Below are 24780 nucleotides of genomic sequence, written 5' to 3'. Positions count from 1 at the left end.
TATTTACTTGAAAGATAGAGTGACAGAGACAGATCTTCCATCTGCTGGTTAAGTGTCCAAATGGCTGCAACAGCTGGTGTTGAGCCAGGTGGACGCCAGGAGCCTGGAACTTCAATGAGGTCTCCCATGTGCATGGCAGGTACTTGGGCCATCATCTGCTGCCTTCCCAGGTACGTCATCAGGGAGCTATATAGAAAATGGAGCAGCTAGAACTCCAACTGGTGTTCTGGTAGGGGATACTGGCATTGCAAGTGGCTTAACCTCCTGGACCAAAACTTTAGGCCTTCTCATGCTTTTCCTAATAGATATTTATTCCCTTAAAGTGTAGAATGTAATAGGTAAGTGTTGAGTATAAATATTAAACATTTTAAGGTAAATTCAATGCATAACAATTTTTAAGTAAATTATACTTCTAAATTAGTATGCCAATTTTTTTTCCTCTGTAAATGAAAGAAAATTGAGTAAAATACAGATTGGTAAAAATATGAGTATTTTTTAAAAAGAGTTCATTTGTTTCCTTTTTTACTGTCAATTTACTGCTACAAAATATTTTGCTAATTAAACAATTCAAGACTTTTACATGTTTGAAAAAACATGCTGCTGTGGGAATAGCATGAACTTCAGAGTAAGGTGGAAGAATTAGTAGTTTGTGAATTTGAAAAAGCTGTGTAAGTTTTTGAATCTGTGTCATCATCTATTTTATCTTTATGTGGTGAATAAATAATGTTAATAAATTGTGCTTAGCACAGTCAAATATGGTAGTCTCCCTTTTTTATATGCAAATCAATATGACTGGTGGTTAAGAATATTGAATGTGGCCTCGTTTTTTGTGGAGATGCCCTGATAAAGAGGTTTGATTGGTTAAGCACTTAAAATTCTAGGCCAGGGAACCTGTATGTCACCATGAAGGATAATAAGAGGCCAATAATTTATTTTAAATTCAGAAAATATTTATTGGAGCATTATGTGTATGATATGTAAGTTTAGGTGTAAATATTTCTGTGAATGAAATAATGGAATCAATGATTTTTGAGGACCAATATGACTGTGGTGTTCAGGATGAATATGAGAGGGAAGAGAGTCAAAGTGAAATGGTGAACAAGAAGGCTGCTACAGTAATCTCTTCATAAGCTGATGTGGCTCTGCACTGACTGAAACAGAAGGGGAAAAGTGTTGAAACTAAGGAATATCTGGAAAATGTGAACAAGTGTTGGTTACTGAGTGGGTGTGGGGTGCAGAAGATGGAGATGTTAAAGACCATTCTACAGTGTCAAGCTCAGGAGTCCTGAAGAATGTTTCTGCCACACGGGGAATGCATAGATGGAAGGAGGAGAATTCTGTTTTGTCCTACTCTGTCTTCTATTCTTTCTTTCTTTTTTTAATCTTATAGAGGGGACTATGGAAAGAATAAGATGGTATATGTGTGTGTTGTGGAGGGGAATTGTAGCATACTTTTATCTAAAATTCATTAATAGGCACTAAAAGACTAAGAAACTAATTACTAAAATGCAAATTTTGAAAGGATAAGCAAGTTGAAAACTGTCAGTCACTGTTAAAGGAAATTAAGAGGTAAGCCGTTCCTTAGAGCTATATTAGCTATATTTCTTTTCTTTTTTCTTTAAGGTTTATTTGAAAGTCAGAGTTACACAGAGAGAAGGAGAGGCACAGAGAAAGAGAGAGAGAGAGAGAGAGAGAGAGAGAGAGAGAGAGAGAGAGAGAGAGAGAGAGAATCGATCTTCGGTCCACTGGTTCACTTTCCAGTTGGCCGCAACGGCTGGAGCTGAGCTGATCTGAAGCCAGGAGTCAGGAGCTTCTTCCGGGTTCCCCACGTGGGTGCAGGGACTCAAGCACTTAGGCCATCTTCCACTGTTTTCCCAGGTCATAGTAGAGAGCTGGATCAGAAGTGGAGCAGCCAGGACTCAAAACCAGCACCCATATGGGATGCTAGCACTGCAGGTGGCAGCTTTACCTGCTATGCCACAGCGCTGGCCCCAAGCTATATTTCAATTCTGTAGTATTTGTAAAGTGTTTAATGTGTCAAGGTATTGCAGATGATAAACACATGGATTTGTCCTGTTCATGTATATAAAGAAAATAAAAATCTGCATTTGAGGGTAGCCAGGAGATAAAAAGAAGATAAATTTGGTGCTAAGACTACATGCAAGATGTAATATTTTGAGTGCTAATAGAAAGGGACAAAGAATACAAAGTTTTCGGGAATTAGAACTTTATTAGAAAGGTAGCATTTTATGTTGTAGAAAATCATCCTTCTACAGGAGGAGTGGTGATAGAACTCTCCAAATGGTGAAACAGTACTATCAGGGGTATTGTAAATAAGATTCATGGGGAGTGTTTGGTAAATGTGGAGGTAGCAACAGGACATAAATCTGTCAGGATAAATCGGGATATCAGAAGACTTTACATACTAAAGGCAGAATATGTCTTCAATTTAATAATAATGATATAATAGCTACCACTTACTGATTGTAAAATTTATGCTAGGTCCTATTTTAGGTGCAGTGCATATATTATCTACAATGTTTTAATAATTCCCAAGATAGATACTTTCTCCCTTTTATAAATGGAAAAATATCAGATATCAAGTAGATAATTGGGGGAGTTGAAATTAAAAACAAGAACCATGTGATTCCTAAAATCATGACAGTACTTGCTTATTCTAAGTCACTGGGATTGATACTTTGTCTTTTTATAGAAAAAAATCAGTTAACATAGAGGGTCGTAAAATTATCCTACATATGAAAAAAGTTTTTAATATAGGAGCTGGCACTGTGGCATAGTGGGTTAAGCCACTGCCTGAGGTGCTGGCATGCCATATGGTACTGGTTCGAGTTTCAGCTGCCTCACTTCCAATCCAGCTCCCTGCTAATGTACCTGGGAAGCAGTGAAGCATGGCGCAAGTGTTTGAGTCCCTGCACTCATGTGGGAGACTCAGAATAGGCTTCTGGCTTCAGCCTGGCCCAGCCGCAGCTGTTTTGGCCATTTGGGGAGTGAACCAGTGGTTGGAAGACCTCTCTCTCCCTCTTTCCCTCCCCCCGTAACTGTATCTTTCAAATAAATAAATCTTTAAAAAAAAGTTTTTAATATAATGCAACTAAATGTACATTCGTTTACCAGTATTTTGAGTAGAGTAGGAATTTGCAGTTTGGCATTCCAAGAACCTTAAGATGGTTTTCAGGGTGTGTGAACATAGAATTTGTCTACTCAGTGGTTCAAATTATGGTCCTGAGACCAGCAGCATTTGCGTCAGTGTCACCTGAAAATGAGTAGAAAGGCAGATTTTTGGGCCCTATCCTATACCTACTGAATTAGAAGCTCTGAGAGTGAAGCCCTATCATCTTCTTTTTAATAGTATTTTTAGATCATTCTCTTCCACATTATAGTTTGAAAAGCACTGATTTATGTGTCACCTAAGAAGTCTTTTGCAGTTGTCAAGCTAAAGGATATAAAGATGTGAACATTAATCTAATGGCAGTGAGGAGAAAAAGAAACAGTGTGGAGGAGGAATTTTCAAAGGAGCTTGCTAGCTAATATGAGATATAATAGAATATTGTAGTTAAGTTTTGTTAAGTTGTTTGAGACTTCATACACAGGTCTCGTTGAATAATGTCCCTTTAATAGAAATAGGCAAATTGAGAGAGGAAGTGGTGTGAGTGGATTAGTAGGATGATGGATTTGGTTATTTTGGCTTTGATATGGTGAAAGAATATAAAGTAGCCTTATCCAGCAGGCAGCTTATATACAAGTCTGGCGTTCTGGAGAGATGGTTGGGCTGAAGAAAGAATTAAATGAATCACCTATTAGTATTAAAATGGAAGTTGAAGCTCCATAAGGGAAAAGACATTTGCTCAATTCCTTATTTTTAACTTGATAGTTTACATTTACTAATTTATATTTGTTGTCTACTGCTTCTTTAATTCTTCCAAATAATGGGATGAAATAAATATGATGATTTCCAAGTTAGAGATGAGAAGATTGAAACTTGCCAGGGTCACCCAGCCAGTAAGTGATACAGATGGAGGTGACACTCAGGCCTTTGTGACTCTGAGCCTGTACTTTGCTTTAGTACCACATAGCTTCACATCAGATACTCTGTTTGACTTTAGAGGCGTGCAGTGTCTATGGCAGGCTGGCCAGTTACAGTACTGAGACAGCCTGGGAATTCCAGGAAGTAGTGATCTGTTCAGAGGTAAAGAGGTGAAGAGCAGGAAATCCCAATCAAAAGAAGTTAAATGGAAGATGAAGATGAAATCCATTGACTACTTGGCTGAGGTGGCTGTTCTTTAGAGGAAATGCAATCATTTAATAAATATGGAACTGAAGAGTATGTGTGAATTCCATGATGAGTTATAGAAGTAAATGACTTAGTATCTCCTTGATCTTCCGCATTGTGTATGTGGAGCTCTTATACAGTGAATATTCAAATAAGAAGTCATGGAAATAGTGACGTTTACAAAAGTGGCCCTTCTTCAGTTATCTGTGATTTGAGAGTTCACAGAAACTTTAACCTTTCTAAATCATGTTATAAATTAAAATTACTGCCTTTTATGTTCAGTAAATATATTTCATAAATAATTGTTTGCTTTGTGGAACTTTTGCCATATCATATTTGCAATGCTGTCTGCATTTGCAAACTAATTTTTTTAAAGATTTATTTATTTATTTGAAAGGCAGTTACAGAGAGGCAGAGGCAGAGGCAGAGAGAGAGAGAGTGAGAGAGAAAGAGAGAAAGTCTTCCATCCGCTGGTTCACTTCCCAAGTGGCTGCTACAGCAGGAGCTGCGCTGATCCGAAGCCAGGAACCAGGAGCTTCCTCCAGGTCTCCCAAATGGGTACAGGGGTCCAAGGACTTGTGCCATCTTCCACTGCTTTCTCAGGCTATAGCAGAGAGCTGGGTTGGAAGAGAAGCAGCCAGGACTCTAATCAACACTCATATGGGGTGCCAGTGCTTCATGCAGTGGCTTTATCTGCTATGCTACTGTAAACTAATTTTATTAGTGTCAAGCTAATTGTATGAAGAAAAGTTTCTAATATGTTCAGTTATCTGGGATACTTCTCTCTGTAAACATAGTCATAAAACTGTTTAGAAACAATTGAACTCAATTACTGTTTTTTTTAAAATATTTATTTTATTTATTTGAAAGACAGAATTACAGGGAGAGGCAGAGACAGAGAGGTCTTCCATCCACTGGTTCACTCCCCAGATGGCCGCAATGGCTGGAGCTGCGCCAATCCGAAGCCAGGAGCCAGGAGCTTCTTCTGGGTCTCCCACGTGGGTGCAGGGGCCCAAGGACTTGGGCCATCCTCCACTGCTTTCCCTGGCCACAGCAGAGAGCTGGATGGGAAAAGGAGCAGCCGGGACTAGATCCAGCACCCATATGGGATGCCAGTGCTTCACGCCAGGACTTTAACCTGCTGCACCACAGTGCCGGCCCCAACTATTTTTAATATTTACCCAAAATCTCTTCTGATCGTGGATGCTTAACCTTTTTCTATTTATTGTTTCATAGCTATTATATTATAGCATCAACTTGAAAAGTTAGTAAAATCTCTAACAACTGCTTTTCCTACTCATTCACATGTTAATGATATGAACATATAAAAGAAACGTGAGAGGGGCTGTTGCTCTGGTGTAGCAGATAAAGCTGCTCCCTGCAGTGCTTGCATCCCATATGGGTGTCTATTGGAGTTCTAGCTGCTCTACTTCTGATCCAGCTCTCTGCTATGGCCTGGGGAAGCAGTAGAAGATGGCCCAAGTCCTTGGGTCCCTGCACCCATGTGGGAGACCCGAAAGAAGCTTCTGGCTCCTGGATTTGGATTGGCTCAGCTCCACCCATCTGGGGAGTGAACCAGAGGATGGAAGACCTCTCTCTCTGCCTCTGCCTATCTGTAACTCTGCCTTTTCTAATAAATAATAAATCTTAAAAAAAAAAAAAAGAAATGTGAGAGGCTCCTAATTAAGTTAGGGCTGCTTCTGAAATTTACTTTTCCTCCTTATAGTAATTTTTAAATGATGCTCATTGCCAAGTGTCTAAGAAAAAAACAAAGTAAAACAAAATTCTAGATTACTTGACGATCAGATGAATGACCAATTTAATTGTTGTTTAAGGTAAGAAATATTAGTATGTTATGGATATTTCTGTGCTAACATTTTTTTCTGGATATGGTTAACAAGTGCATTCATTAATATTTTCTGCATGTTTTTAAAAACTTTTTTGCAGCTATGAATTTGTGAAATACCTTAGACAGCGCATATGCAACACTCTGGGGTCCATGATTGAAGAAGAAATGGAAAAATGCATATCTGGTCAGAATCAGGATGATGAATCTGGCTATGACACAGTAGTACAGCATGTTACTAACAGAACTCAGGAATCTAAAGAGTGAGTATACCTCCAATAGTATTTTAAAATAATTTTTATTTCAGCAGGGCTTCTTGTCAAAACTCCCAACCTGTAACCCCCTTAATCTGTTTCTCTCATAGTAGCCTAAGTGATTCTTTAAAACACTGAAGATCACCGCATGGTTCTACTCAAAACTCTCTATCGGCTTCCTGTCTTGCTCAGATTAAAATCCAGAGTTCTTTCCTGCCATGAGTCTCCTGTTCCTTTTCCTACCTCTGTTCTTATCAGACTCCCCCTCATGCTCCTCCAGTCACACTGGTCTTGCTCTTTCTCAATCAGACCAAGTAAGGCTGTCCCTTGGAGTTGGAGTTGCAGTCATGTCGCCTCTGTTACTTTAAGTGCCTTTTTCCTAAACATTTGCCCGAGTTACTCCTTCACTTTTTGGGTCTTAGATCAATATGTTCTAATTAGAAAGTCTTTCCTGACTTCTGTGTCTGAAATAATAGATTTTCCCTGTTATTTTCTCCTTCTCTTACTTTGCTTTATTTTTCTTTTTACCTATTTTATCACTGATTAATAATGGGTTATATATGTGCTTGCTTATTTTCAGTGTTTCTTCGCTAGAAAGTAAGCCCTTACACAGATAAATAATTTTATCTTTATTTTTTTGTTGGTGCTGGATCATAAGACCTAAAAAATGTCTTGTACATTTTTACATGTTTAAGAGGTGTTCATTGAATGAATTATGAAAGTATCTGTTGCCAAAATAATCAATGTTATTGATGTTTGAAATAATTCTGGCTTTCATAACATTATTTTCTCTCTTTTTTTCCTTCTTTTTTTTTTTTTTTTTTTGACAGGCAGAGTGGATAGTGAGAGAGAGAGACAGAGAGAAAGGTCTTCCTTTTTGCCGTTGGTTCACCCTCCAATGGCTGCCGCGGTAGGCATGCTGCGGCCGGCGCACCACGCCGTTCCGATGGCAGGAGCCAGGTGCTTCTCCTGGTCTCCCATGGGGTGCAGGGCCCAAGAACTTGGGCCATCCTCCACTGCACTCCCTGGCCACAGCAGAGAGCTGGCCTGGAAGAGGGGCAACCAGGACAGGATCGGTGCCCCGACCGGGACTAGAACCTGGTGTGCCGGCGCCGCAAGGCGGAGGATTAGCCTGTTGAGCCACGGCGCCGGCCTTTTTTTCCTTCTTAATAGTTATATGCTCATATACATTTAATAACTACCATGTGTTAGGTGTTAGATTTTGGGATTATAAAGGTTAATAAGATGCCTTTAACCCTTCAGCAGTCTATAGTATAATGAGGACTTTAACATGAGGCTGAAAAAGAAATTTGAAATAGTTTCAGGAAGTACGATAAATGCTATGATACAAGTATAGAAGAAGAATATATTAGACTATACATTGAGCAGTTGTAACAAAGAGATACCAAAATGCAGAGGATCAGAATGGCAACCTTTTTCTCTGTTACATATTTATTCACAAGTACATATGTGCAGGGTGGGTAGGTGAGTTTGCTCAGTGAATATATCCAAGAACCCAGGTTCATTTTATTTTGTTGTTCCATGATATCCTAGGACAGGGACTGGCCTTTAAAATGCCATATAAAATTTTGGGCTTTGCAGACTGTTGGAATATGGAAATGGCCATAGACAATACATACATGAAAAAATGTGCATGTGGTGTAAATTTTATTTACAAAAACAGGTGCTAGGACACTGTGGGTCCATAGGACATATTTTGCCAACCCCTGGCCTAGGAGATTTTTATTATCTGCCTGGTTGAAGCAGCCACCCTAACTGTAGAGCTAAATGTCAACCAGGCCAAGGAAGGAAAGAGACAAGGGCAAGATTCTTTACTGACTTCCTTTCCTTTGGCTGAAACCAGATCATGTGCCCACATGTATCAGAGACGGAAGCCAGGAAATTTAGCACCAGGGTGATGACCATGTGCCACAGCAAAAACTTTGGGAGGGTTCCTAATACCTGGAAGGGGGGCAGATGCATACTAGGGACAGTGAACAAACATGCCCACAAGGGCCGTTCAAGATAGTCTGACAGTAATCACGGAACACTAAATGATAAATCAATCACGTAAGATTCAGTTTTTAATAAACTAATCTTTTTTGAAAGCTTTTATTTAATAAATGCAAATTTCCTAGGTACAGCTTTTGGAATATAGTGGTTCTTCCCCTCATACCCGCCCTTCCACCCCCACTCCCGTCCCATCTCCTACTCCCATTCCCATCTTATTCATTAAGATTCATTTTTAATTATCTTTATATACAGAAGATCAACTCTATACTAAGTAAATATTTCAACAGAATAAACTAATCTTAACTCCACAAAACTTTGAGGTGTTTGCTCTAGAAGATACCTTTGAAATCATTTGTTCTGTAAGTTGAATCAAGTGACTTGTCCAGAATAGTACACATGATTGATACTGAGAGCCAGTGTGAAGCCTGTTTGTCTTAGCTTCCCTTTGAGAACACTTTTCAATATATGTTGACTCTAAGAATTCTTATGTTATTCTTTTTATAGTTATTTGTATTCTAGACTCCCTGATATTTCACTGTTAATTCCTAAGGGCAGGGATGGTGTGGTATATACAAGTCTGACTTTAAACTCGTCACATTGTTTTCCATATATATTGTTAATGACTTGTCTGGTTTTCTGGCTTGACAGATTGGGGAATACTATAGTTTTTGCTTGATTTATTACTTCAGAAACTCTATCTTGATTTTTTTTAAGATTTATTTATTTATTTGAAAGACAGAGTTACCGAGAGAGAAGGAGAGGCAGAGAGAGAGAGAGAGAGAGAGAGAGAGAGAGAGAGAGAGAGAGAGATCTTCTGTCAGCTGATTCACTCCCCAAGTGACTGCAATGACCAGGGCTGTGCCAGGCCGCAGCCAGGAGCCAGAAGCTAGGAGCTTCTTCTGGGTCTCCCGCTTGAGTGCAGGGGCCCAAGCACTGGGACCATCCTCCACTGCTTTCTCAGGCACATTGACAGGGAGCTGATCAGAAGTGGAACAGCCAGGACTTGAACTGGCACCCATATGGGATGTTGGTGCTACAGGCTGTGGCTTTAACCCACTTTGCCACAGCACTGGCCCCAGAAATATGTATTTTGACTAAAAATATCACGAGATTGAAAATAAGCCAGGTGAGTGGAAGCCCAATGGATACCATAGATGTTAGGGAGTCAACTTGTTCTCTTGAGCAGTGGGACAGCTTGGCAAAATGCTAAAATCTCACTCAAAATACACAAATACAGAGCACTAACCGAGACGAAAGGAGATGTGGTGTTCTCTTCTCATATTTAATGTCAGCTAGTTGGGTCTCCCTCCTTTTAATTCTTTTAGCTGTTAGCATAGCTGTAGTCTTTCCCACTCGACAGTCTCATGCATGGAAGGTGATGGAACAGAAGATTTTAAGGCTTTCGAGGGCAGAACAGGCAAATAGCAGTTTTTTGTTTTCTCCCCAGTTGTGCTCTAGTCTTTAGGTGTTTCAGATTATTAGGGTAAGTAGCATTACTCATATTTTCTAATGCTAACAATTAATTTTGAAGCTAGATGGACATTTTTAAAAATTTAATAAATCTTTTTATTCACAGTGAAATATTTTTAATTTAGATTCTCTAAATTTATTTTTGGTGATGATTTGGACATAGGACATTGACTTGAGTGTGTGTGATATCTCTAGGTGCTTTTGGAATTTAGTTTTTCTGTCTTCTAAGCTATCATGTTTGCTTCCCTCTGGAATTTGCTGGAGTTTGAAAGAGGTATTGAAGCTTAGAATATAGTTTGTCTTCCTAGTATCAGAGACATTTGAATATATTCCTGGGCTTATATTACCCACTGTATTTTAAAGCATAGAATTTGATTTATCTTTAAATAGTTAAACTTTTTTTTTTATTATTGTTTTGGTTAGGAGATCTTCTCTTTTGCAATAAATAATTGTATTGTTTAAGTAAATATGTTACTACTTGAGCAAGTGATAACAAACAGCTATTAATAAATTTATCAAATTCAGATCACTAATATATGTCAGCTAAAACCCATTTTTGGAGAAAACAAAAAATAGAGTCATCTCCCTCTTTGGGTAATAATCTGTGTCTAGCAATCCTATAATCTGTATCTAGCAGTACTATAAAACTTCTAAAAGCAATACTAAAATTCTTTATCAGATAGTGAAACTATTTTAATGGTAATAAAGTTTTTTATGGTAGTATTAAGAAATTTTATTGTTGAGTAAGCTATTTAATTTTCCTATGTTTTAGTTCATCCACGTGTAATAGTAATTACCTCACAGAGATATTAAATGACTTGTTGAATGTTTTCTGCTTCATGAACCATGGATGAAAGATTCTAAATTATATGTAGTATTGTTTTCTTTCATTTTTTTTGTTGATTCTTCAGAAATTACTTGGAGCTAATGTGGCTTCACTATTTCTACTAATAGTTTATTTATGGTAATAATTGTAAGCTGTTTTCTTGTGTAAACATTGTGATATTTATTTTTCAAATTAATGTTTGCACTTGGAAGTAACTCATTTGTGGAATCTATCATACTTTACTCTTATAATGAGTGAAAGTACTGTACAAATTTTCATTGTTAATTGATGTGGTTTTTGTGTATTAACTTTTAAGGTTTTTCTTTCTAGTCTTTTGGACTTTTTGGAGCACAGGGAATTTACTCGAGGTCTGTATTCTGTCCTATGTCTATCTTTCCATAGTTCTTTCAGACCTGTCATCACTGCTCTTGAGTTCTATTCCTTTTAAGTCTATTTTATTCTAAAGATTTATTTATTGGGGGCCCAGCACTGTGACGCAGTGGGTTAACGCCCTGGCCTGAAGCGCCAGCATCCTGTATGGGTGCTGGTTCTAGTCCCAGCTGCTCTTCTTCCAATCCAGCTCTCGGCTGTGGCCTAGGATAGCAGTGGAGGATGGCCCAAGTTCTTGGGCCTCTGCACCTACGTGAGAGACCTGGAGGAAGCTCCTGGCTCCTGGCTTCGGATCAGCGCAGCTCTGGCGGTTGAGGCCAACTGGGGAGTGAACCAGTGGGTAGAAGACCTCTCTCTCTATCTCTATCTCTATCTCTATCTCTATCTCTATCTCTATCTCTATCTCTATCTCTATCTCTCTGCCTCTCCTTTCTCTGTGTAGCTCTGACTTTCGTATAAATAAATAAATCTTTAAAGAAAGATTTAAAAAAAAAACTAGACAGTGTTACAGAGTGGGGAATAGAGAGGAGACACATAGGGAGAGATAGAGGTAGGTAGATGTTCCAACTGGTGCCCATATGGGAGGCTAGCCTTGCAGGTGGCAGATTAACCTGCTGTTCCTCAGTGCCGGCTCTGCCATTGGAGCATCTTCTGCTTTATTTTCTTTTTTCTTTTTCTTTTTAAGATTTTATTTATTTATTTGAGAGGTAGAGTTACAGACAGGAGAGGAAAGAAACAGAGAAAAAGGTCTTCTGTCCTTTGGTTCACTCCCCAAATGGGTGCAACAACTGGAGATATGCAGATCCGAAGCCAGGAGCCAGGTGCTTCTTCTTTTTTTTTTTTTTTTTAAGATTTATTTTATTTATTTTAAAGACAGAGTTACACAGAGAGGTAGAGACAGAGAGAGAGGTCTTCCATCCGCTGTCACTCCCCAGATGGCTGCAATGGCTGGACCTGAGCCAATCCGAAGCCAGGAGCCAGGAGCTTCTCCCAGGTCTCCCACGTAGGTGCAGGGGCCCAAGGACTTGGGCCATCCTCTGCTGCTTTCTTAGGCACATTAGTAAGGAGCTGGATTGGAAATGGAGCAGTCGGGACTTGAACTAGTGCCCATATGACATGCCGGCACTGCAGGCCAGGGCTTTAACTCATTGCGCCACGGTGTCAGCCCTAGAACATCTTGCTCTGGTTTCTGTTTATTTTAGTGTCTTGGTTTATGTAATCAGATGAGAAAACCCAGGAAATAACACACTTTTTGGATTCCGTATTAATTTTTATTCCTGTTTTGTAAATTCTGACTTAGGTTGTTCTCTTTAGCATTGTGTTCTTAAAGGGCTTTCTTTTTTATATATTAAAAAAACCAGATAGTTTAACTAAGTTGATTGTTTTAACTTCTGCTATAGACTATCTTAAGACTACTTTGAATTTAAAGGTACAAAGAAATGATGCATTCCCTGAAGAATGTTATGATGATAGTGGTGGAGTCTATGATTAACAAGTTTGAAGAAGATGAGATACGAAATCAAGAACGGCAGAGAAGAATCCAAAAGGAGAAAAGTCATAGTTATTGCACAGACAATTGCTCTGATAGTGATTCATCATTCAATCAGGTATGTCATTTTGTTTGCATTTATGGCTAGAAATGATGTTTAGTAATCACTATTTTTAATGAGTGATTTATTAGCCAGATTTTTTCTGCTCTCTAATTTTCCAATTCAGAAGAGAATAAAAAATAACCTTGAAATACCATCTGCTAGAATTATATATTCAGTGGATATTTGAATATATCTGGGATAATTCATTAATATATTTTGGAATTTTTTTTAAAATAAAAAGAGTTGAAGCAAGTCTCCTTAAGCTTTAGTTAAAACATCTCATTCCCACTTAATCCTTATTGAAGTTTAACTAGAGGGTAAATGAGGTAAGAAATTCCTGTGTACATCCTCTGGAGATGAAGGTTTCTATGAATTGTTAGTTTCAAAACACTAAACTTTTCTTTCTTTATTTAAGAGACAGAGAGAGGGAGTCAGACAGAAGGAATGGGGGTGGATTTGGATAGAGAGAAAGAGAGAGAGAGAGAAAGAGAGAGAGAGAGAGATCTCCCATCTGCTAGTTCATACCCTAAATGACCAGGAAGGTTGGAGCACTGAAGCTGGGAGCTGAGAATTTATTCCAGTTCTCCTACATTGGTGACATGAACCCAATTACTTGAACCATCACTACTGCTTTCCTGGGTCCCCATTAGAAGAAGCTGGAAATCAGGAGCTGAAGCTAGGAACTGAACACAGGGACTCTGGATTGGGATGTGTATGTCTCAACTGCGGGACAAAATGCCTATTCTTTAATCTTTTCCTGATGTCAAAAGACTTGAGGTCTTATGTTTTCTCCAACCAAGGGAATAGGAACTCATTTCATTTTGCTACAGCAGGGCTAAGAGAAAGGCTGATGATAGACTGGCTTTAATAGATGACATGGGAAACTAGATAGTTCAGAGCCCACGCACATGACTTGAATTTCCACAGAGAAACCTTCAGGCCAGAATGAGTCTATGCAATGTTAGTATGAATTCTACCTGATATTTTTAGTAAATTTTCACCTAATTGGCTATACAATAGGAACATAATCCTAACCATTAACACAAAAGGAATTTGTGGTGGGATTTTTTTTCTTTCTAAAGAAAAAAATTTTTTTTTAAAATTTTATTTATTTATTTGAAAGGCAGTGTTAAAAAGAGAGAGAAAGAGAGACAGATTTTCCATCTGTTGATTTCACTCCCAAATGGCCACAGTGACCAGGCTGAGCCAGGCTGAAGCCAAGAGCTTTTCCTGGATTTCCCACAAAGGTTCAGGGGCCCAAGCACTTGTTCCATAAACCACTGCTTTCTCAGGTTCATGAGCAGGGAGTTGGATTGGAAGTGGAGCAGCCAGGACTTGAACTGGTGCCCACATGGAATATTAGCACTGGAGGCCTTGGCTTTAACCCACTGTGCCACATTATCAGCCCTTGTAGTGGGCTTTTGGCTTAGAGGTAAACATGATGGTTAGGTTGCCATGTCCCAGTATCTGTGAACCTTGGTTTGAGTTCCATCTCCACTTCAGATTCCAGCTTCCTGCTAGTGCAGACCCTGGGAGGCAGCCTGTCACCTTTGTAGGGGCCTAGATCGAAGTCCCAGCTCCTTGCTTTGGCAAGGGTCAGTCCTGGGCATCATGGGCATTTGGGAAGGTACTCCAGCAGATAGGAATTCTATCTGTCTCTCTCTCTCTTGAATAAACAAAACGCAAAACACCAAAATAGGGATTTGAGAAGGTTCGTAATAAAACATAAAAAATAAATATGTTTTGGCTTTGCATGATTGAAGGGAATATGGTTTGGGAAGTATTAAAAGTAGAACTTAAAGGTTGTTGTGCCTACTATTCCATCATTTAGCAGGAGAGATTGTGCTGAGTCATGACCCTTACAAGTCAGGCTGATTATCTGATGTGATGGAGGATGTGAAAAGACATATTTTTCTTTATGTGGTTGCTCATAATAATTCCTTGTTGCTAGGCTGTTTGTGTAGTTTTATTCTAATTTATGTAGTCAAATGGCTTTTTTCATAGGCTTCCTAACTGCTTCAGATCAAAGACTTGGAATCAAAAGGCACAGAAAAACCCAACTTTAGGACTCTGTGGACTCACAAGTTATATACCCTATTTACTTGATGAGTTACTTAAATAGACAGAAATTGAGACATAGGAGAAAAAGAACTGGAATATTAAATTTGTTTTAAGAAGTACAAATATTCGAATCTAACTAGAATTGACTAACTAGCTGGAAGTTAAGAGTTTGCAGATTCTAAGACAGAATTATTTCTCATCATTAGAATCATAGATTTTTGAAGAAGTGCAAAGTGGTTGAGTTGGCACTGCATGAAAAAATAATTTTGGAAGTATTTGAAACATTCAAATTATGAAGCCATAGTTTCAGAATATATTCATGTTTTTTATTTTGTTTTGTTTCAGTTGTTGAGAATGAGTTATGCTTTAATTTCTATTGCTTCCTTTGGGATCTCCATAGAGTATAACTGAATTTTCAAGTGTCTGTCTTATGAATATAATTTTATTTTCCCTTACAACTAACTGGGTTGTAAGTGAACTGGAATCCTTGGGCTTTTGGAAAGAAGCGCATAAGTGCCAGAACTAGCCTGAGATATCTTGAATGTGGCACAGCTATAGGAGATATTTGGATATACTCTTGCTTGGTTGAAACAGACTGTCTTTCATGAAACTGACCATAGAGAGATGTATTAATATATGCAGAGTTGGAAAAAGTCTCTGAAGATGTATCAGAAATTCATTCTGTTAAATACTGACATTCTTGTTGATGCCTTCAAAATTAAGTTACTTGCTGTGGGATTAAAAACAAATCTGTCTGAATTTTTCTGTGAAAAAATTTGAATAATCAATTTTGATGCTGTCATTTTGATAATAGTAAAATACTTGAATTTTGTGAATAAAATAGACTTTATTTCATTGCAACCTAATTATACTCGTGTATGGGTTTTTGACCCATTATTGAAAAACTGGAGACTATCAGTGTAAGTTTTAGAATATTGAAGACTAAAGGAGAGATAGTGGCCTTTACATGGTTATGAGCAGAGCAATGAAGGGATTTGGTATTGTGAATAATCCTGGAAAATGTCTCTGTAAAATAATGCTGGAAAGATAAATATAATAATACTTGCCATTTATTACTGAGACTTCTGTCAGCCACTGTCTGCTGTGCCTGACTTTGTATTAACTATGGGTGTTACTGGCACATTCTAAAGAAAAAAGTGAGACTTATAAGCTCAAACTTGAATTGCTAATTAGAGGTAGACCTTGAATTTGACCTGACTTCTTACCCTCCAAAATCTGTTCTTCTTGTTCTTTGCTGTACTACCTGGAAACTGGATTCAAGTTCTGGTTCCACCACCAATTAGCTTTGTGAACTTGGGCAAATGTCTTAACTTTGTGTTGCAGTGTTTCTTATTTGCAAAATAGTGGTAAAAATATCACTTACCTCATGGGATTGTTGAGAAGATTGAGTTAATGTCAGATGCTTAGAAGGTAGCTTGGCACACGGTCCTCTGTTTCTATTTGGACATGTTAGCTTTCATTGTTGTTGATTTCTCTGATAATATGTGCTGAAATGGATGCCATGTAGAGACATATTGAAATAGAAAATTTCTCAGCTGTGGTCTTCTATGGTTCCTAACCAAGCTTCTAATTTTCTACTGTTGAGTATTTAGAGGACTATCTCCTATATACTTTAAGTTTTCCAGATTTATATAATTTCTTCTTGCAGTTTTTATATCTTCCTCTCCCCCTGTAGTATTTGGTATAGTACAGTATAGTGTGAATGCTATTTTATTATATTCCAAGGGAACTCCATACCAGGATTATATTGAGAAGGTGAATTTATGACAACAGAAATTTATTCTTATATGACATGAACCTGATTATGGCATTTACTATTTCTTTGCTTTCTAAGCAAACTTGATCAAAACTCATCATTTGTTACCTGTGGTGGGCACACATGGACCCATCAAAGATGTCCATGTTCTAATCTCCAGACCTGTGAACACGATATGTTACCTTATGGCAAAAGGTACTTGGCGGTTGCAATTAGTTAAGGATCTTAAAATGGGGAGATTATTTGGTACTAGCCAGGTGAGCCCAGTGTAATCATATGGACCTGTTTAAGACACAGGAGGATCAAAGAAGCTGCTGTTCAGGCTGACATATACCTACAAGGAGACTCCTGTAAGAGCTGCAAAGAGGCAGGTTTAGAGGGAGAAAAATCGGAGACCCTGCAAAGGGCCAGTAGTAACCTTATACCCTGAGTCAAAAGTCAGTAGAGTCTAATTGTGGGACTGTCAGTTAAAGAGCCTGAGGGATGAGGAGTCTGTTCAGGAGGTGTCTCAAGAAGTCTAAGACTTCATCAAATGGATTAATCCATATATATTCAAAAGCATTGGAGGTTATTGGGCCTGGATTCTTGCCTAGCAACCCTTGGGCAAAATTACAATATGGGGCAAGGGTTGCCTGGTTGCCTGATAAAACTCTCCTCCATCAGGAATTAAAAGCCTCAGTAATAGTCAAGCATGATAACAGAAGGACCCTCAAAATAGAGGCAAGAGGCCGTTTAGAAGACAATTACAAGACTGGGAATCAGAGTAAAGAAGCTGGAGCTTTTCTCAATTCACTTTGGGAGTGTAGAAAGTGTCTTCCCAAGGTCGCTGTGAGACATTTGAAAGGGAAAACCCCAAGAGGGATACTCAAGGGAAGCCCAGGAATCTTACCTCTCTTCCACTGAGGAGAGTAGTCTACTCAGAAATGAAAGTAAAAGGGAAGTGAGCGCTCAGATAACCTATCAGGAGGTGAGTGTTTGGAATTTGCCTGGGGAATTTCTGATCACACTGAGGAGTAGCCTCCGCCAGGTTACCTCCAGTCACATGCATCCACAGCATCATTCCAGAAAGGAAAATGGAGCTGAAAAGACCAAATAGGAGCAATAGGCTGTTGGTAGTCTGTTACTCACCGCTTGGAGGAGAAATCTCAGTGGGACCTCCAATTTTATTGCTGGAAAATTGGTGAGATGAATCTGAGTATGTGTCCTGGTGTCAGTGACGATTTATGAGACTGGACACATCAGGGAGAGTAGAAGTGAAGTTTTATTTAGTAAGAAAAAGAGAAGCTCTGAACAGTATGACTGGAGGGGCTGGTAGAAAGAGAGACCAAGACCACAAAAAATTTTTAAATCCATGCATGTAGGGGTACTTCAAGGAGTTCATTGAAAATCATAGTATAAAAAAGTATGCATGAATTTAAAATGTTTTTACACAAAATACACATGTTTTACATCCATTTGCTGTGAATGTGTTGAGGTGTGTGTGTTCAAGTCTGTTAAGTTATGTGTCATATGTTTTTCTGTTATGTAAGACAACTGCTCCCATATATACTTACATCTACTTTGTTCATAGTTATCATTCATAAATATTGGTTATTAAGCTATAACATGAAAGTTGAAAATTAGAGTTTTATTTTACAAAGTACTTCTAATTTAAGAAAAAGCATGTGTAGCTTAACATTATATATTATTTTATTTTATTTATTTTATTTATTTTAAAATTATTTTTATTTATGTGAAAGGCAGAGAGAGAGAGAGAGAGAGAGAGAGAGAGAGATATCTTTTATTTGTTGGTTCACTCCTCAAATACCTGCAATAGCCAGGCCTGGGCTAGGCCAAAGTTAGGGGTCTTGAATTCGATCTTGTCTCCCATGTGGGATGGTTGGCAGGCACCAAATACCTGAAGTACCAAGTACCAAGAACCTGTTCCTCCCAGGGTATGCACTAGCAGGATCTTGGAATTGAAACTATAGTCAGGACTCAAACCCAGGCACTCCAGTATGGAATGTAGGGTAGGCAACCTAAGCACTGTGCCAAATACCTGCACCTAGTGTATTCTTTGAGAGATGAGTAAAAATCAAGACATTTTAAAAGGATTTTTAGAAATTTTAAATTGGATGATATTCAATATCAAGTTGGTTTGTATTCATTTGATGTGGAGTTTTTCTGTGTGCTTTCTAGAGCAAAACAATGTAACATAAGAAGACCTGCTTTGGAGTCATTATTGTACTAAACAAATATATATTTAATGTCTAACCTGCAGGCCTATTTTGAGGGCTTGGGATTTTGTAATGAGAAATACCAACTTCTGATAAAACGCTTGTGAATTCCCCGTTTTACCCCTTTTAGATTGTCAGTAATGAAGATTGTGAAGAAGATAGGAAGGTGGAATAGGGGGAGATGAGAGGTGCAGAGAGACTGCTTTAGGTCATCAGGGAGATATTTCTTTGAGGAGATATTTTAGCTGAGCTATTAGTGAAAAGAGGGTAGCCATGCAAAGCTCTGGAGGCTGTACTAAAGACAAGTGCAAAGATTCTTTGACTAGGGTGAACTTGGCATCTTCCAGGCATGGAAAGAAGGTCATGTGACTGGACCACGGCAGGTGATGTGAAAAGTGATGTGTGAAGGACTGTTAGATTCAAACTGAGTAAAGTGTGTGCCATTTTTACATGTTTATGTTTCTATCTTTCCATTTCCTTTATCTCACATTTCTGGCTATATAACATTTGTGTATATCTTGTCTTAAAATGTTCTACACATTGCAGTTGCTCAGCAGATAATCATAGTTTTCATATACATGAAGCTACACTGTTTTCTTGGGACATTCAGTTTCCATTTAAAAGCCTTGGGAAACAAAAATGATAAGTTTGCTGTCAAATCAAAAGTGATCATACCCTTCTTCTGTTAAGAATGCATTTTGTGCTTGGAATTGTATTTTAAAAATCATTTATATTAATACTTTTTTTAAAAAAAAAGATTTATTTATTTACTTGAAGTCAGAGTTACAGAAAAAGAGGGAGAGGCAGAGAGAGCTTGCATCCACTGGTTAACTCCCCAGAAAGCTGCAACAGATGGGGCTGGTTCAGACTGAAGTCAGGAGCCAGGAATTTTTTGAGGGTGGCAAGAGCCAGGTACTTGGGTCATCTTCTGTTGCTTTTCCCAGGCCATGAATAGGGAGCTGGATTGGAAGTGGAGCAGCTGGGACACTTTCTGGCACCTGTGTGGCATTCCAGCAGGTAGTGGCTTTACCCCTATGCCACACACAGGCCCTGATTTATACTAATACTTCAAAAAAATTTATTAAATAAGTAGAATGCTCTGTCCTTTGTGTTACAGAGTTACAAATTTTGTCCAGGAAAATTGCAATTGATTTTAGACCAGTTGGACCCCGGGCAACCTAAAGAGGTAAGTTTAAAGGAATCTGCCAAGTTCTGTTAGATGCAATATATTTATAATGTGCTAGGTTACAGTGAGTAGCAACTGGGTTGTTTCTCTTAAGGCTACGCTTTTATCATTTATTACGATCCTAAACTGATATCCCTGGTAAATGTTCCAGTCTTGGAATGAAAGGTCACAGGCTAGGAAAGGCTTACCTTACAGAATTGTCATGCTTTATAAGAGGGAGATTTTATTTCTAGCTTCAGATTTGAAGGAATGAAGTTCTAAGCAGTTGCATCAAAAGTGTTTCTTCACCATTGCTCTCTCTGCAATGATTTCTTAGGGATTTTTTTTTTTTTGTATTTAATGCTTTTTCTGTAAACAACTATTTAAAAATGTGAACAACTATTAAAAGGATTTTCAATAGGCAAAATTATATATATATATTTATCATGGACAACATGTTTTGAAATATGTATACACTGAGGTATGTCTTGATAGTGAGCTAGTTAACATATATAATACCTCATATACTTTTTTGTGGTGAGAACATTTTAAAATTTATTTTCAGTAATTTTCAAAAATGAAGAATGTTGTTATTAACTATAGTCACCATGTTGTATAATAGCTCTCTTGAATATATTCTTCCTTTTTAGCTGCAATTTTGTGTTTGACCAACATCTCTTGAACTTTGGTATATTTGAGCAACTTTGGCACATTTGTTAATTTATAAGAAAAAAGATATTTAGAGAATCAATCATATTGAATTGTATCTGTTTATACTTTAAAAGATTGTGCAAATTAGTTTATGAAGTAGAATTTCATTTGAAAGTCAGTCTGAAATAGAAAATATGATAGCATTTTTTAAACCCAAGACTTTTGTGTATATCCTACCATTTGACCTCAAATTTTTAAAAAGTATTTATTTGAAATTCAAGGTTACAGAGAGAGAAGGAGAGACAGAGAAAGAGAGAGAGAGGAGAAAGAAGAGAGAAAAATCTTCCATCTGCTAGTTCACTTCCCAAATGGCTGCAATGGCCAGGGCTGGTCCAGACCAAAGCCAGGGGCCAGCAGCTTCATCTGGGTCTGCTATGTGGGTACAGGGACTCAAGCTCTTGGACCATCTTCAGCTGCTTTCTCAGGCACATTAGCAGGGAAGTAGGGCAGCTGGAACTCCAACCAGCATCCATGTGGCTTAAACCGTTTGCTACAATGCTGGACCCTGATCTTGATTTTTGAAATTTTTGAAAAAACTTTTTACTTTAAACTAAATGAATGGTGTGATTTATTCCTATTGAAATTTCAAAAAAAAATTTTTCCTGATCTTTTAGTCTTTTATTTTCTAGATTCTTAATAAATAATAACATTTTTCAAAAGATACTTGAAATGAGGTTTGACTTTTATATAATTCAGCTTAAATAGGTTATTTGCAAATCTGTACTGTCCAAAAGAAGCCTTTATTCTGTTCCTGCAAGCACTATATTTTTTATGAGATCTTGTCCTAAAAACTAATTGAACCTTTGGGGCCAGCGTCATGGCTCACTTGGTTAATCCTCCGCCTGCAGCGCCGGCATCCCATATGGGCATTGGGTTCTAGTCCCGGCTGCACCTCTTCCAGTCTAGCTCTCTGCTGTGGCCTGGGAAGGCAGTGGAGGATGGCCCAAGTGCTTGGGTCCCTGTACCTGCATGGGAGACCACAAAGAAGCTCCTGGCTCCTGGCTTTGGATCGGCGCAGTGCTGGCCATGGTGGCCATTAGGGGAGTGAACCAACGGAAGGAAGACCTTTCTCTCTGTCTCTCTCTCTCTCACTGTCTAACTCTGTCTGTCAAATAATAATAATAAAAAAACCCAACTAATTGAACCAGAGAAATTACTTATCACTGTAAATGAATTCTTATTTTTTTATCTTTAATTTTTGATATTTCAAACTTTCACCATGTTCTCCCTATGCCTACCATAAAGTTTTGTTTTAGAATTCTCTCTTATGAATGTGTATTTTCAAATATAAGTATTTTCCTTTTCATCTAAAAATACTCAGTGTCAGGTTTGCTGAGGTCTTGGCTCCTGTCTATAACGCTTCACCTTTTTATTCACTAAGCTTTGGTTGTTTCAGTTGGGAAATGACCAGAATTTGAGGATCAGGTTGGAATTGATGTGTTATTATTGACCAGTTGGAGAGTGAATTGGAGAGAAGCTTTGTTCCATGCATCATGGAGGGGTCCTATTCTCCACTACTGTCTTTCCGGTCACGTGGTTTTGTGTTATTTCTGATTGGATTTTGAGAAGATTGAATTTAGAAGTGAGCTGCTTTTTTTCAAGTATAGAAATTAAATTTTACATTTCAGATTTGAACTTTTTTTTTTAAAGATTTATTTTCTTTATTTGAAAGACAGTTACAGAGAGAGGTAGAAAAAGAAAGAGAGGTCTTCCATCTGATGGTTCACTCCCCAGATGGCTGCAATGGCCGGAGCTGTGCTGATCCAAAGCCAGGAACCAGGAGCTTCTTCCAGGTCTGCCACATGGGTGCAGGGGTCCAAGGACTTGGACCATCTGCTGCTATCCCAGGCCATAGCAGAGAGCTGGATTGGAAGAGGAGCAGCGGGGACTAGAACCCACGGCGCCCATATGGGATACTGCTGCTTCAGGCCAGGGCTTTAACCCACTGCGCCACAGTGCTGGCCCAAACTTTTTTTTTTTTTTTTTACCTCATTAGTTACAAGGTCAGAAAATAAGGTATAATAAAAAAAAAAGTTAAGACTATTTTATTTTGTGTGTGAGAGAATTGTTAATATATTCTGGAATGAGAAAGCTTCACTAGGGAAAAATCTAGGCAACATTTAAAATTAAGCCTCTCAAACTTCAGGACCACATATGAGTGCCTACTAGAATGGAGAAAGTCTGGAAGGAGGCCACTGTAACACATTGCCTTGGTGATTTTGATATTTTGATTCAAGCACTACACCCTGTGTTCTGCTTAGACACGAGACCTAGAATTTCCTCATATATTAGTATTTTAATTTTTACCTTACACAAAATAGCAACCTGTTTTTTCTGTGGAAGCATTTAGTTTCACAAGAATTCTCAAGAGCTATTTTATAAAAGAGCATCATATTCTTATAAATAACTCTTTAAAATAATTATCAATAATCTATCTTTAGGTAGTTTCTTAGATATTGTTTTTGGAGAATTGGTATTATTCTAGTGACTGAATATTAATACACATCTTATTTTACAGGTGAGATATGAAGCCTTACAAACCTTATGTTCAGCTCCTCCATCTGATGTCCTTAATTGTGAAAACTGGACTTCTCTCTGTGATAAACTAAAAGTGGCTCTATCAGATCCTGATCCAGTGTTTAGTGTAAGGCAATGTTTACAGAAATTGTTCAAAATAATTTCTATTTCTCATCATCCTAGAAGTAAATGGAATGTGATAGTTTTCTTTAATAGTAGCTCAAATATTTGTGGAACTTCAGTTTTAGCTTTTCAGTTGTCCAAATTTTCTTCAAAGGAATTAGCTATTTCATGATTAGATTCAAAGTTTAATTAATATGTAGTTAACTGCCCAAAAATAACTGTGAGTTGTACCTTTTTTTTTTTTTTTTTTGACAGGCAGAGTGGACAGTGAGAGAGAGAGAGACAGAGAGAAAGGTCTTCCTTTGCCATTGGTTCACCCTCCAATGGCCGCCGCGGTCGGCACACCACGCTGATCCGATGGCAGGAGCCAGGTGCTTCTCCTGGTCTCCCATGGGGTGCAGGGCCCAAGGATTTGGGCCATCCTCCACTGCACTCCCGGGCCACAGCAGAAAGCTGGCTTGGAAGAGGGGCAAGCGGGACAGAATCCGGCGTCCCGACCGGGACTAGAATCCGGTGTGCCGGCGCCGCAAGGCGGAGGATTAGCCTGTTGAGCCATGGCGCCGGCCAGTACATTTTATTTTATCTTATGAAGGGATATCCAAGTGTTTGTATCATTTTTTTCCTCAATTTTAAGAGATATATAAAAATAGTATGTATTTATGTTTTTTTATGTGATAAAATGTACTGTGTGATGTTTTATTGCATATATAAATTGTATAATATCCAATTAGGGTAAATATACTTGTCCTTTCAAATATTTAACTTTTCTTTAATATCACTATTAATCTAAAATCCTATCTTCTAAGTTTTTTAAAATGGAGAAATCTATAATAACTAATATTGTGTATAGTTACCATACTGTGCAGAACTCAATAACTTCTCACTCATTTCTAGCTTTAGCCTAGTACTCATCAATCAAGCTTTCTCCTCTTGTCCTTACACATTTCCCACCGTAGCCTCTGATTATTATATTTTTATATTCTATAAGTTTACCTATTGTTTTAGAACATACACATGAGTGAGATCACGTGATACCTGTCTTTCTGTTCTTGGCTTATCTTACTTAACTGAGTCATTGCTTTTGAATTAAGAAAAGTATTTTTTTAAAGGTTTATTTATTTGTTTTGAAAGTCAGAGTTGGAATGAGGGGAAAGAGAGAGAGAGAGAGGAAAGAGAGAGAAACTTTCCATCTACTGGTTCATTCCCCAGATGGCTGCAATGGTCAGCTCTGTACTAGGCCAAAGCTAGGAGCCAGGAGCTTTAGTCAGGTCTCCCAGGCGGGTGGCAGGGATCCAAACAAGTGGGCTATCTTCTGCTGCTTTTCATGCCATTAACAGCAAGCTTGATTGGAGCAGCCAGGAAATGAATGGGTGTCCATATGGGATGCCAGCTGCACAATCATTGGCTTAACCCACTATACCACTGTACCAACCCAAGAAAAATATTTTTTAAAAATTCATATTTGGAAATAAAAATGAAGAATTAGCACTTATTCTAAAGGTTTATAATAATTTTCCTCCTGCAGTTA

General features: G+C 38.2%; 1 protein-coding gene across 9 annotated transcripts in view; it reads left to right on the top strand.

Moving 5' to 3' along the window:
• TBC1D32 (TBC1 domain family member 32) overlaps positions 1-24780 on the top strand; it is a 304455-nt gene that overhangs the window by 12268 nt on the left and 267407 nt on the right. For 7 of the 9 annotated variants that reach the window (XM_062186699.1, XM_062186693.1, XM_062186694.1 and 4 more), the window contains exons 3-6: positions 6239-6400; positions 12520-12697; positions 19854-19922; positions 23131-23256. In XM_062186699.1, coding sequence (XP_062042683.1) covers positions 6239-6400; positions 12520-12697; positions 19854-19922; positions 23131-23256 — 535 coding nt within the window. The remainder of the gene's footprint in view (positions 1-6238; positions 6401-12519; positions 12698-19853; positions 19923-23130; positions 23257-24780) is intronic. The other 2 variants (XM_062186696.1, XM_062186698.1) reach the window with 2 other exon arrangements.

Source organism: Lepus europaeus, chromosome 3, assembly GCF_033115175.1.
Source record: "Lepus europaeus isolate LE1 chromosome 3, mLepTim1.pri, whole genome shotgun sequence".
Lineage (NCBI taxonomy): Eukaryota > Metazoa > Chordata > Mammalia > Lagomorpha > Leporidae > Lepus > Lepus europaeus.
The sequence above is the reverse complement of the archived record's forward strand: the minus strand, read 5'-3'. Positions and strand labels throughout refer to the sequence as shown.